Source organism: Haematobia irritans, chromosome 4, assembly GCF_050003625.1.
Source record: "Haematobia irritans isolate KBUSLIRL chromosome 4, ASM5000362v1, whole genome shotgun sequence".
Classification (NCBI taxonomy): Eukaryota; Metazoa; Arthropoda; class Insecta; order Diptera; family Muscidae; genus Haematobia; species Haematobia irritans.
In genome coordinates, this window is record NC_134400.1 from 193,825,918 (window position 1) to 193,841,089 (window position 15,172).

Sequence of the window (15,172 nt, forward strand, 5' to 3'; positions counted from 1 at the left end):
TATATATATATATATATATACACTATCGGGCCAAGAGAATAAGGAATAGGAATAAGGATCAGGAAGAAATTCTAAAAACGATTTTCGTCTGCCTGCCTGTCTGACTTTTATTTTGCCCCTTGTGGTAGGCATTATCGAGGCACACGCACGTGGCTCATAGAAAATAACATAGAAGAGCATCAAATATGTTTCAAGAGAAAAATGTTATTTTTGGATTCGGAACATGTAAAATACCTCCGTGGTGCAATGGTTAGGATGACCGCCTTGCATACAAGGGACCAAAGGTTCAATCCCAATTTCGACCAAACACCCAAAACGTTTCCAGCGTAACTCTCACTCAGTTACGCTGGTGACATTTCAGTTCAGGTTCTCTAATTACTTTCAGAGCACTGTGAATCGCTGAGAAAAGTGTGATGAGTGTCCCACCGGCCAGAAAGGTGCTTACCAACGTTTCCTGTCGTTATGACTACAGAGTAGCAAGGCCCGTCTTGGAGGAAAATTGTTCTTTTACCATGATAACTCAAACTATTAAAAACGTTATTTCGTACGGATCAGTATAAAACAGTCAATTTTTCTAAATTTTTAAAAAAAGAAGAGTTCTTACCTTGGAGCTGTTCTTGGACCATGTTTATGCCCTGCGCCACACTGTGGAACAGGATATTATAAGTTAGTGCATATGTTTGCAACACCCAGAAGGAGACGAGATAGTCACATGGTGTCTTTGGCAACAAAGCTCAGGGTAGGCTTCTGAGTCTATATAGCCAAGTCCGTCTGTCCGTGAACACATTTTTGTAATCAAAGTCTAGGTCGCAGTTTTAGTCCAATCGACTTCAAATTTGGCACAAGTATGTCGTTTGGCTCAGAATAGAATCCTATTGATTTTGGAAGAAAATGATTCAGATTTAGATATAGCTCCCGTATATATATTTCGCCCGATATGTACTTATATGGCCCCAGAAGCCAGAGTTTTACCCTAATTTGCTTAAAATTTTGCACAAGAAGAACAATTAGTACTATAGTCAAGTGTGCCAAATTTTATTGAAATCGGTTCAGATTTAGATATAGCTCCCATATATATCTTTCGCGCGATAGGGACTAATACGGTCCCAGAAGCCAGAGTTTTACCCCCATTTGGTTGAAATTTTGTACTAGGAGTACAATTAGTAGTGTAGTCAAGTGTGCCAAATTTTATTGAAATCGATTCAGATTTAGATATAGCTCCCATATATATATCGTTCGCCCGATTTACACTCATATGACCACAGTGGCCAATCTTTTACTCCGATTTAATTGAAATTTCGCACAGGGAGTAGAATTAATATTGTAGCTATGCTTGCCAAATTTGGTTGAAATCGGTTCCGATTTAGATATAGCTCCCATATATAGCTTTCGCCCGATTTACACTCATATGACCACAAAGGCCAGTTTTTAACTCCGATTTAATTGAAATTTCGCACAGGGAGTAGAATTAGCATTGTAGCTATGCTTGCCAAATTTGGTTGAAATCGGTTTCGATTTAGATATAGCTCCCATATATATGTTTTTCTGATATCGACAAAAATGGTCAAAATACCAACATTTTCCTTGAAAAATCGCCACTGCTTAGTCGAAAAGTTGTAAAAATTACTCTAATTTTCCTTCTAATACATATATATCGAGCGATAAATCATAAATAAACTTTTGCGAAGTTTCCTTAAAATTGCTTCAGATTTAAATGTTTCCCATATTATTCCCGTTGATGGGGGGTATATTAACTAGGACATAGGATGGGGGGTATATTAACTTTGTCATTCCGTTTGTAACACATCGAAATATTGCTGTAAGACCCCATGAAGTAGGTTAGGTTAGGTTAGGTGGCAGCCCGATGCATCAGGCTCACTTAGACTATTCAGTCCATTGTGATACCACATTGGTGAACTTCTCTCTTATCACTGAGTGCTGCCCGATTCCATGTTAAGCTCAATGGCAAGGGACCTCCTTTTTATAGCCGAGTCCGAACGGCGTCCCACATTGGAGTGAAAACACTTAGAGAAGCTTTGAAACCCTCAGAAATGTCACCGGCATTACTGAGGTAGGATAATCCACCGTTGAAAAACTTTTTGGTGTTCGGTCGAAGCAGGAATCGAACCCACGACCTTGTGTATGCAAGGCGGGTATGCTAACCATTGCACCACGGTGGCTCGACCCCATGAAGTATATATATTCTGGGTCGTGGTGAAATTCTGAGTCGATCTAAGCATGTCCGTCCGTCCGGCCGTCTGTTGAAATCAACTTCCGAACGAAACACGTTATCGACTTGAAACTTGGCACAAATAGTTGTTATTGATGTAGGTTGGATGATATTGCAAATGGGCCATATCAGTCCACTTTTACGTATAGCCCCCATATAAACGGACCGTCAGATTTGGCTTGCGGAGCCTCCAAGAGAAGCATATTTTATCCGATCCGGCTTAAATTTCGTACATACATAGCCCCCATATAAACCGATCACCAGATTTGACCCCCGGAGTCTCTTGGAAGACCAAAATTCATCTGATTCAGTTGAAATTTGGTACGTGGTGTTAATATATGGCCTTAAACTTCAATGCAAAAATTGGTCCACATCGGTCCATAATTATATATAGCCCCCATATAAACGGACCCCCATATAAACCCATCCCCAGACTTGACCTCTGGTGCCTTTTGAAGATGCAAAATTCATTCGATCTGGTTGAAATTTGGTACGTGGTGGTGGTATATGATATTTAACAACCATGCCAAAAGTGGTCCATATCAGTCCATAATCATATATAGCCCCCATATAACCGATCCCGAGATTTGGTTTTGCAGCCTCTTGGAGGAGCAAATTTCATCCGAGTCAGTTGAAATTTGGTACATTGTGCTACTATATGGCCGTTAACAACCATGCCTAACTAGGTCCATATCGGTCTATAGTTATATATAGCCCTCAGATAAATCGATCCCCAATGACACAAAAATTGGTCAAGTTCATAATTCTATATAGCCCCCATATAAGCGACCCCCATATTTCAATTCTGGCTCTCTTCGAACCGTGCAAAAGTCCATGTCGATTCGTAATTAATTGTAGACTTACTTATACATAACTTTTTTGTCTAATATATACCACGTATGGACTAACTCACAATTTAGACATCGATGTTAAGAAGTTTTAAGATACCACAACCCTAGTAATTCGATTGTGGATGACAGTCGTTCGTAGAAGTTTCTAAGATTCGGCCTGGCCGAACTTACGGCCGTATATACTTGTTTTTTTACTAACATTATGTTCCACCCTAGTGCATTAACAGACTTAAATTTTGAGTCTATAGATTTTGCAGAAGTCTATCAAATTCTGTCCAGATCGAGTGATATTTAAATGTATGTATTTGGGACAAACCTTTATAAAGGGTGGTTAAAATTTCAAGGGCCGATGTTGATTTTGAATAAAACACAAACTATTTAGGAAATTATTGTAATTTTATTTTATTATGATATATTGCTATTACTCAATTATGTATGGAACAAAATATCGGCCAAATGGGCGCCGCGACATCGGTGGCACACCTTCATCCGATGGTCCAAATTTTCGATGACGCTGAGGCATAATGGAGATTCTATGCCGTTAATATGCCGAATTATCTCATCCTTTAGCTCTTGAATTGTTGCTGGCTTATCGACGTACACCTTTTCTTCCAAATGAACCCAATTGACATCGCCATTACGTGAGATAACACTGCCATTAAATTTGTTGCGCAAAAGAGCTATTGTTTCGTTAGCTGTGTGGCAAGTGGCACCGTCCTGCTGAAACCACATATCGTCCACATCCATATCTTCCAATTCGGGCCATAAAAAGTTCGTTATCATCTCACGATAGCGAACACCAACAGTAACTGCCTGACCGGCCTCATTTTGGAAAAATACGGCCCGATGATGCCGCCAGTCCATAAACCGCACCAAACAGTCACTCTTTGTGGGTGCATTGGTTTTTCGACAATCACTCTTGGATTCTCATTCGCCCAAATGCGGCAATTCTGTTTATTGACGAATCCACTGAGGTGAAAATGTGCCTTATCACTGAAGATGATTTTCTTCGAAAATTGATCATCCACTGTTGCCATTTCTTGGAACCATTTAACACGTTGTTGGATTGTGTATCTCTCCATGGTTCAAATTGAGTAAGTCTGAAATAGAGAAATGTCAAATAAAATTCGGAAAAAAACTTGGCGTTTAGGTGTGGTTCACATTCAACATCGGCCCTTACAATTTAACCACCCTTTATATAGCCCCCAACACATTTGACGGATGTGATATGGATATGGAAAATTTAGATCTACAAAGTGGTGCTGGGTATAATATAGTCGGCCCCGCCCGACTTTAGATTTTCTCCAGTTTGACAAAAATTATTAACATTTTCATCATGCTGGAAACCTAAAGAGTATATGATGGAGACTTTAAATATAGGGCTATCTGTATTGTAGCCATAAAATTGACCGATTTCCAGATTTCATTTTTGAAGTCTATGATTTAAACAAATTCAGGGTCATCCTTTCTTGTTTTATCTCAGTAAAATATTTCCGAAATATGTTATAAAAAAATTTTAATTTTTATTCCATTTCTCTTTCAGTCTCTTTTATTGACATTCGCATGCTATGTAGCTGCACGTCCAGGACATTCTTCTGGGCCAGCGTATTTGCCCGTTGCTCATGATTACGATCACTACGCCTACGCGCCAACAATAGTAGGTCATGCAGTGGAACACTATCCCACAGCAGTTTCCCATCAGAGTCAAACAATTGTCCATGAGAAACGACCTTATCTCCGTCCCATTGTTGACTATACACCAGCAGCGACCTTTGTTAAGGCTCATGCTCCCATTATTACGAAATATGTGGCAGTAGCACCAACAGCACACTATGGCTATGCACCAGCAGAGACATTTTATAACGATTGGTATCCAACCGTTGGCAGTGGTTGGGATGCAGGTTTGGCTTACAAGACCAAAGGATGGAATGGTTGGCCTCTTAAGTAATGGAAGGTTTTTTTTTGAAATAAAGGAAAGAAATGTTGACAGAAAAAATACCAAGGAAAGTGTGAAAGAGATTTTATAATTTTTGTTTTTTATTTTATGTAAAATTTAAAAATAAGTTTAATATATTGCAGGTGATATATTGTTATACATTTTTTTTCTATATATTTAATAAGCACATAAATATACATTTGAATTTCTTTTTTTAATAATTTATTGTGTTTTTATACCCTGCATCATAACTTTGTTATTCCGTTTGTAACGCATTGAGGCACTAGTTTCAGATTCCATAAAATATATATGTTCTGAATCGTGGAGAATTTCTGAATCGATCTAGCAATGTCCGTCCGGCTAAAGAAAGTCAAAGTAAAGTCAAACTAAACAGTTTTGGCAAAAAAAAAAAAAAATAAATAATAGCTAAAAAAATCGCCTTTTATTTATTTGGAAATTGCAAGTACATATATACAAATGTCAGAGAGATAAAGGGTGATACGGTCAAAATTTGGTCAATATAAACTTGACATATTTCTTTCAATTTTGCATTTAGAAAACCTGAACACCCCTCATTTTGAAGGTGTGTGTAGAATGTTGCTCCTATTTTGATTTTGGAATTCACTCTTCAGTTGTCAAAATGCCGTCCAAGCAAGAAGAACAGCGTATCAAAATTTTGCTCGAGCATCGCGAAAATCCGAGCTACTCGTACGCAAAGCTGGCAAAATCGCTAAAAGTTGCCAAATTAACCGTTACAAATGTAATTAAAGTGTTTGGGGAACGTTTGTCGACAGCCAGGAAGTCTGGATCGGGGGGAAATCGAAAACCGGAAGCCGCTGAGACGACAAAGAGAGTTGCCGGTAGTTTCAAGCGAAACCCTAACCTCTCTCTCTCCGAGATGCCGCAAATAAGCTGGTTGTATCGTCTACAACCGTGCATCGAGCCAAAAAAACGAGCCGGGCTATCGACTTACAAGAAGGTAGTGACTCCAAATCGCGATGATAAACAAAATACGACGGCCAAAGCGCTATCCCGGAGGCTGTACACGACGATGCTGACTGCGTGGTTATGGACGACGAAACCTACGTCAAAGCCGACTACAAGCAGCTTCCGGGACAGGAGTTTTATACGGCAAAAGGAAGGGGAAAGGTAGCAGATATTTTCAAGCACATAAAACTGTCAAAGTTCGCAAAGAAATATCTGGTTTGGCAAGCCATCTGTACCTGTGGCTTGAAAAGCAGCATTTTCATAGCTTCCGGGACTGTCAACCAAGAAATTTACGTGAAAGAGTGTTTGAATAAACGTCTGCTGCCTTTCCTGAAGAAACACGGTTGTTCCGTACTGTTTTGGCCGGATTTGGCATCTTGCCATTACGGTAAAAAGGCCATGGAGTGGTACGCCGCCAACAACGTGCAGGTGGTTCCCAAGGACAAGAACCCTCCCAACACGCCAGAGCTCCGCCCAATTGAGAAATACTGGGCTATTGTCAAGCGGAACCTAAAGAAGACCAAAAAAACTGCTAAGGACGAGCAGCAGTTCAAGGCAAACTGGCTTTCTGCGGCGAAGAAGGTGGACAAGGTGGCTGTACAAAATCTGATGGCAGGTGTCAAGCGTAAGGCCCGGCAATTCGGATTTGGAAAAGCGAAAGCCTAACTGAATATTTTTCCTGAATTTCCTGAAAAAAGAAATTTAATTTGATTTTTTAAATAAACGATTTCATCGATTTACACGCGTTTTCCCTCGACCAAATTTTGACCGTAAATATAACCCCATCACCATTCTATGGTAGTGGGTATAAAAATGAAATAAATGCTTAAAATATGAAATGACTCCCCAAAATTCGTAGTTATTGTTCTCTGTGTATGCCATAATGGGGGCATATTTCATTTTTATACCCTAAACCACTAGTGGTCAGGGTATAATAAGTTTGATCGGCCAAAAAATGTGCCTACCAGAAATATTGATTTTAGACCCCATAAAATATATACCGATCAACTCAGAATCACCTCCTGAGTCGATCTAGCGCTTGGTGTCCGTCCGTCTGTCCATGTATTTGTTGTTCACAGGATTCCGGTCGCAATTATTAACCGATTTTGATGAAATTTGGTACAGGGAGTTTTTTGGGCACAAGGACGAACGCTATTGAATTTGGAAGAAATCGGATCAAATTTAGATATAGCTCCCATATATATATGTATCGCCCGATTTCGACAAATGGGGTCACGTTGCGCGTTTTTTCAAACGGATCGTCACCAAATTTGGCAAAAGGTAATCTTTTCCATCGGCCTTCAAGTCTGCAAAATTTCATCCAAATCGGTTCATATTTAGATATAGCTCTCATATATATGTATCGCCCGATTTTCCCAAATTTGGCCACAAAACCTTTATTTATCAACCGATCTTACCCAAATTTGGCTAAATGTAGTCTTCTACAGCACTAACTATATGTGCAAAAAATCATCGAAATCGGTTCAGATTTAGCTATAGCTCCCATATATATGTACCGCCCGATTTGTCTAAATTTGGCCATAAAACCCTTATTTATCAACCGATCTTACCCAAATTTGGCTAAATGTAGTCTTCTATAGCACTAACTATATGTGCAAAAAATCATCGAAATCGGTTCAGATTTAGATATAGCTCCTATATATATGTATAGCCCGATTTTCCCAAATTTGGCCATAGAACCCTTATTTATTAACCGATCTTACTAAAAGTTGGCTAGATCCAGTCCTGTATAGTGCTTACTATATGTGCAAAATTTCATCGAAATCGGTTGAGATGTAGATATAGCTCCCATATATGTATCACCCGATTTTGAAAAATTCGCCTCTAATAACCTTATGTTTGACCATACAGGCCTCATTTCGTAACTGATCTTACTCAAAACTTGCAAAAGGTAACTTTTTGTGGTATTAATCAAACCCGCAAAATATTATGCAAATTGGTTCAGAGTTAGATATAGCTTCCATATATATGCATTGCTCGATTTTCCCAAATTTGGTCATAGTACTCTTATTTATTAACCAATGTTACTCAAATTTCAAATTTGTATGTTCTAGCCGATCGTACTTATACGTACTTGTAGCTCTTACATAAGAATATTGCTCGATTTTTACAAATTTGTATTTATTACCCACACTAATTTAACGATTTTCTCTTTTTTAATAATGGGCTCAATATTAGTGGCATACTAACCAAGTAGGTGCAATATTAACTACATCCAGTGTTGCTAGAACTAAGGGAAATTCCCTATATGTAGGTTTTTTTTCTAATATTTAACGTCTTGTAAGACGCAGGGTCACAATGTAGGGATATTTTCACTCAACACAATTTGTAATACTTTTTACATTTTGGTGGCTCTAGAGGAGGAAATTAGAAGCCGGCAAGGCTTGATCTTTAACAATGTGTGGTAAATTTTATTCCTGTAGAAAATGTTGTCAACATTTTATTTCTATAGAATATTTTGTCAAAATTGTATTTCTATACATATTTTTTTCAAAATATTATTTCTATAAAAAATTTTCTCAAAATTTTATTTCTGTGGAATTTTTTCTCAAAATTTTATTTCTATAGAATTTATTGTCAAAATTTTATTTCTATAGAAAAATTTCTCACAAAAATTTGTTTATAGAAACTTTTTCCAAAATTTTATTTTTATAGAGATTTAACAAAAAAGATTACTAATTTGGGTAGAATTTTACCAACTGTGGCAACCGTGGTGGTAATACAAATTTATATTCTAAGTTATATACGTTGCATATTCATGTTTTAAGATAATAAAGTACTTAGAACCATTTTTGTTTTGAATTTTTTTTTAAATTTAACGAAAAATATAGTAGGGAAAATTGTTTGGGAATGTATGGGAAAGTAGAGAACTTTTTTTGTCTTTGTAGGGTAAACCGAACATTTTCCCTGGCAACATTGACTATGAGCTATAGTCAGATTGACACAAAGCACCCATAGACATGTTCCCCTTAATTTTCTTATATATGCAACTGCGGTTTATCTCCCAGACCTATGTTACCCCACAAATGCTTATGATTACTAATTCTGTAATGGTGGTTTAGGGTATGATATAGTCGGCCCCGCCCGACTTTCTACTTTACTTACTTGTTATTTTTTGGGCTTTATTTCATGGGTACTTATTTCATACAGCTGACTGTGTAAATAAGCAAATTTGTCTCATTGGGGGGCTAGGAAATCCAAGATTTATTGTCGAAAGCCTCTCTCCACTCAAAAAAAAAACATAGGCCCGGTTCCAAAGATTTTGGAGAATTGAAGTGAGGACAAATGTAAGACACAATTCATTTTCAAGTTTAAGTATTGCGTACTTAGTTTTAGGAAACAAAGTTTAATTTGTTCGTTTTTAAATTTCCAAATTCGGACTTGACTACACGGCCGAAAAAGGCTGTTTTTAATATGTTAGGGTGTGAAAATTATATGTTTGGAACTCAAATTTTTAGCATATTATTTTTAAGTGCAAGTATATAATGTTCATAAACTAGCATAATATATTTGCGACATAAACATATTTTGTTTGGATACAAACATATATTAATATATGTTAATATGATATATAAAGAGAGACCGAGAGAGTATGCTACAAGTAAAACAAGTATATATACGGCCGTAAATTCGGCCAGGCCGAATCTTATGTACCCTCCACCATGAATTACGTAGAAACTTCCACTAAAGACTGTCATCCGCAATCGAATTACTTGGGTTGTAGTTTTACTAACATCGATTTTTAAAGATCATAACTAACACCACGTACCAAATTTCGACCGGATCGGATGAATTTTGCTTCTCCAAAAAGCTCCGAACGTCAAATCTGGAGACCACTTTATATGGGGGCTATATATAATTATGGACCGATATGGACAAATTTTTGACATGGTTGTTAGTATCCATATAGTTTCACAAAACACAAAATTTCAACTGAATCGGATGAAATTTGCTCCTCCAAGAGGTTTCCAAACCAAATCTGGGGAATCGGTTTATAATATACCAATTTTGGCATGGTTGTTAACTTCGCTTCTCCAAAAGGTTCCGGTGGCCAAATCTGGGGACCGTTTTAAAGGGTGATACGTTCAAAATTTGGTCAAGGGAAAACGCGTGTAAATCGGTGAAATCGTTTATTTAAAAATTAAATTTCTTTTTCAAGTTCAATTAGTATAAAATTCAGGAAAAATATTCAGTTAGGCTTTCGCTTTTCCAAATCCGAATTGCTGGGCCTCACGCTTGACACCTGCCATCAGATTTTGTACAGCCACCTTGTCCACCTTCTTCGCCGCAGAAAGCCAGTTTGCCTTGAACTGCTGCTCGTCCTTAGCAGTTTTTTTGGTCTTCTTTAGGTTCCGCTTGACAATAGCCCAGTATTTCTCAATTGGGCGGAGCTCTGGCGTGTTGGGAGGGTTCCTGTCCTTGGGAACAGCGTTGCCGTTTTGATCCGATCGGACCAAAATTGGTCCAAAAGATTTCTAATTTTTAAATTTGGTCCGATGGTCGGACCAAACGGAATTTGGTTAATTTTCATAAATTTGGTCAAATTTATAAATTTTTTCCAGTATTTAAAATTTCTATCACATATTTAATAGTATACGAGTATGTGCACTGAGAAAGATATTGTCGTGAGGCCAAAGATTTCATGTGCTTATAATACGAATGCGAATTTTGCTTAGCATAGAATAACATACTTATATCTCTGAAATAAAGTTTTTTTCCTTGTCCAATAGTATATAAACTTTTAGTATATAAACTTTTCAATGAAGTGTTTCCTAGAATCAAGTACACAAAAATCAAATTTAAAAGAGAATTGTGACGTAAATTTGTCCTCACTTCAATTCTCTGCTTCTTTGGCTCAAAATCAATACCAAAATCATTAGCGTAAAGACAAAATCTTTGGAGCCGTGAATGCTTTTTGCAGTTTGGATACTATTTCAGTCGAAGAAAATTTCGCATTGACGTCAACTAAAATTGACCTTAGAATTCGACTTTTTCAAAAAGTCAATTTTTTCAAATTTAAAACAAAATATTGAAAAGTTGACATTTTGATGTCAACCGTCTTTTCTGACTTACTTTACATTTTTAATAAAAGCACTATGTACAACAATAAAATACTTTTTAAAGCATTTTTCTTCGAAAACGGAAATTTGGTCCGCTGGAGCGAATTTTGGTCCGATTTTGGAAAAATGTTGGTCCAAAATAAAATTTCCTAGTGACAACGCTGCTTGGGAACCACCTGCACGTTGTTGGCGGCGTACCACTCCATGGCCTTTTTACCGTAATGGCAAGATGCCAAATCCGGCCAAAACAGTACGGAACAATCGTACTGTTCAGGAAAGGCAGCAGACGTTTATACAAACACTCGTTCACGTAAATTTCTTGGTTGACAGTCCCGGAAGCTATGAAAATGCTGCTTTTCAAGCCACAAGTACAGATGGCTTGCCAAACCAGATATTTCTTTGCGAACTTTGACAGTTTTATGTGCTTGAAAATATCTGCTACCTTTTCCCTTCCTTTTGCCGTATAAAACTTCTGTCCCGGAAGCTGTTTGTAGTCGGCTTTGACGTAGGTTTCGTCGTCCATTACCACGCAGTCAAACTTCGTCAACATCGTCGTGTACAGCCTCCGGGATCGCGCTTTGGCCGTCGTATTTTGTTTATCATCGCGATTTGGAGTCACTACCTTCTTGTAAGTCGATAGTCCGGCTCGTTTTTTTGGCTCGATGCACGGCTGTAGACGATACACTCAGCTTATTTGCGGCATCTCGGAGAGAGAGGTTAGGGTTTCGCTTGAAACTACCGGCAACTCTCTTTGGCCCTTTATATGGAGCTATATATAATTATGGACCGATACGGAACAATTTTTGGATGTTGCATTATAGAGCATATACTAACACCACGTACCAAGTTTCAACCGGGTCGGGTGAATTTTGCTCCTCCAAGAGGCACCGGACATCAAATCTGGGGAATGGTTTATATGGGAGCTATATATAATTATGGACGGATTGAACCAATCTTTGCATAATTGTTGTGATAGCTTGTTTCGTTCGGAAGTTAGCGTGATTTCAACAGACGGATGGATGGACGGACGGACATGCTCAGATCGACTCAGAATTTCACCATGACCCACAATATATATACAGTGGTGGCCATATAATTAGGAATTTTTTTGGAAATTGGTCGCAATATAAGCTGTTCTCCGGAGTTGCACAAACTTATATTTTGTAAGTAAGTTCGCGAAAAGAAAACAATTCGTTACATAGCGAATGACTTTGAATGTTCCAAATCCAGTGTACACAATGGTATTGTACATTATTGGAATAATGGGACTGTTAGGTTAGGTTAGGTGGCAGCCCGATGTATCAGGCTCACTTAGACTATTCAGTCCATTGTGATACCACATTGGTGAACTCCTCTCTTATCACTAAGTGCTGCCCGATTCCATGTTAAGCTCAATGACAAGGGACCTCCTTTTTATAGCCGAGTCCGAACGGCGTTCCAAATTGCACTGAAACCACTTAGAGTAGCTTTGAAACCCTCAGAAATGTCACCAGCATTACTGAAGTGGGATAATCCACCGTTGAAAAACTTTTTTGGTGTTCGGTCGAAGCAGGAATCGAACCCACGACCTTGTGTATGCAAGGCGGGCATGCTAACCATTGCACCACGGTGGCTTGAAGGACTATTGAAAATATTGAAAGCGCACCCAGACCAAGAAAAACAACAAGTGCTGACGATCGCATAAACTGCCGAGTGAGAAAAGCTAACCCTTTTCTAATCTCCAGGGAGATTCATAAGCAAATAACATCTCAAATTAGTAATGAAATATCCACTCGCCCTGTAGGACGAGTTCTACTTGAGTGAAATCTCCGTGACTATATCGCAAAAAAGAAAACCACACGTTTCTTCCAGAAATTAGAAAACGCGTATACATTTTAATAATTTTTTTTAAACACTACAACATGCTCAGAAGTATAGCATACAAGTACATTTCTGTCCAACCAAAAAACCATAAAATATTTGAATTTCGGTATATAAGTTAAAAAAATTAAAATATTTTTTAATTTTTTAAACACTACAACATCCCAGCAAAAAAATTTGGAAGTTCTTCCAAAGGCACAACTTTAAAAGCACTTCCAGAAGATACACTCCCAATGATGCTCTTTATTTTAACTGTCCAGGAAGTTCTTTTAATGAAATTTTTTATAACTTATTTTATTATATTTTTAATAGGTAATTTTAACTTTTTTGTTTCAAAACAGTGTAAGAATTCATAAAATGGTGCCAATCATTTAAATTTTGTCAAAAAAAAAATACTAAATCCAATCTGAAAAAATTGTGCATTTTTGAAAAGCATTAGAATCTACTAAAAATTATAAAAAATTATAAAAAATATTTATTTTACAAAATATCACAGAATTTTTTAATATACATCCAAAACATTGAATTCGGATCACACCTAAAGAAGTGATGCAAATTCAGTGCAACGGTTGTTGAAATGGAGGACTTCCGTATTATGACAAGCCCATGTTAAATTCATTGCTTCTGCGTCAAGTTTACACCACTTTCGGATCCAAAAAGAACATTTTCATTACTTTTATGGCGACGCTTTTTTTTGCTGGGATGCTCAGAAGTATAGCATACATTTCTAAATCATATGGTTTTATAATCACCTCCATAGAATGGTGACGGGGGTCTTAAAAAAAGTTTGTCATTCCGTTTATAACACATCAAAATATCGATTTCCGACTATATAAAGTATTCTTGATCAGGGAGAAATTCAAAGACGATATAAGCATGTCCGCCTGTCCGTCTGTATGTCTGTTGTAATCACGGTACAGTCTTCAATAATGAAGCAATCGTGCTGAAATTTTGCACAAACTCGTCTTTTGTCTGCAGGCAGGTCAAGTTCGAAGATGGGCTATATCGGTCCAGGTTTTGATATAGTGCCCATATAAACGACCCCGGATTTGGGGTCTAGGGCTTATAGAAACCGTAGTTTTTATCCAATTTGCCTGAAATTGAAAATCTTGAGATATTCTAGGACCGTAAAGGGGTGTGCCGAAAATAGTAAGTATCGGTCAATGTTTTGGTATAGCCCCCATATAGACCAATCACCCGATTTTAATTATTGGCCTTATAGAAACCGTAGTTTTTATCCCATTTGCCTGAAATTGGAAGTCTAGAGGTATTTTAGGACCATTAAAAAGTGTGTCAAAAATAGTGAGTATAGGCCCATGTTTTGCTATAGCCACCATATAGACCGATCTCCCGATTTTCCTTCTTGGGCTTGTAGAATCCGTAGTTTTTATCAAATTTAGCTCAAATTGGATATCAACCATGCAGAGGTGTGCTAAAAATGGTCAATATCGGTCCATGTTTTGGAATAGTCCCCATATAGACCGATATCCCGATTTTATTTCCTTGGCTTATAGAAACCGTAGTTTTTTACCAATTTGACTGAAATTGGAAATCTGGAGGTATTTTAGGACCATAAAGAGGTGTGCCAAAAATAGTGAGTATCGGTCTATGGTTTGGTATAGCCCCCGTATAGACCTATATCCCGAATTTACTTCCTTGGCTTATAGAAACCGTAGTTTTTATCCAATTTGACTGAAATTGGAAATCTGGAGGTATTTTAGGACCATAAAGAGGTGAGCCAAAAATGGTGAGTATCTGTCTATGGTTTGGTATAGCCCCCGTATAGACCTATATCCACATTTTACTTCCTTGGCTTGTAGAAACCGTAGTTTTTGTCCAATTTGTCTGAAATTGGAAATCTAGTGGTATTTTAGGACCATAAAGAGGTGTACCAAAAATGGTGAGCATCTGTCTATGTTTTGGTATAGCCCCCGTTTAGACCGATATCCCGATTTTACTTCCTTGGCTTATAGTGACCGTAGTTCTTATCCAATTTGCCTGAAATTGGAAATCTAGAGGCATTTTAGGACTATTAAGAGGTGGTGAGTATCGGTCTATGTTTTGGTATAGCCCCCATATAGACCGATATCCCGATTTAACTCCTTGGGTTTCTACAAACCGTAGTTTTTATCCGATTTGCCTGAAATTGTAAATATTCTGTTTTGTTTGGATAATAACTCCTTCTGGATAAACCTTTATAATTAACATTGTCCAGAAATACACCATA

General features: G+C 37.6%; 1 protein-coding gene across 1 annotated transcript in view; it reads left to right on the forward strand.

Annotated features, from left to right (window-relative positions):
- Positions 1-5,139, forward strand: part of LOC142236869 (uncharacterized) — a 5,953-nt gene extending 814 nt beyond the window's left edge. Inside the window, exon 2 of the mRNA XM_075308147.1 lies at positions 4,625-5,139. Coding sequence (XP_075164262.1) covers positions 4,625-5,029 — 405 coding nt within the window. The 3' untranslated portion in view covers positions 5,030-5,139. The remainder of the gene's footprint in view (positions 1-4,624) is intronic.
- Positions 5,140-15,172: the final 10,033 nt, after the last annotated feature.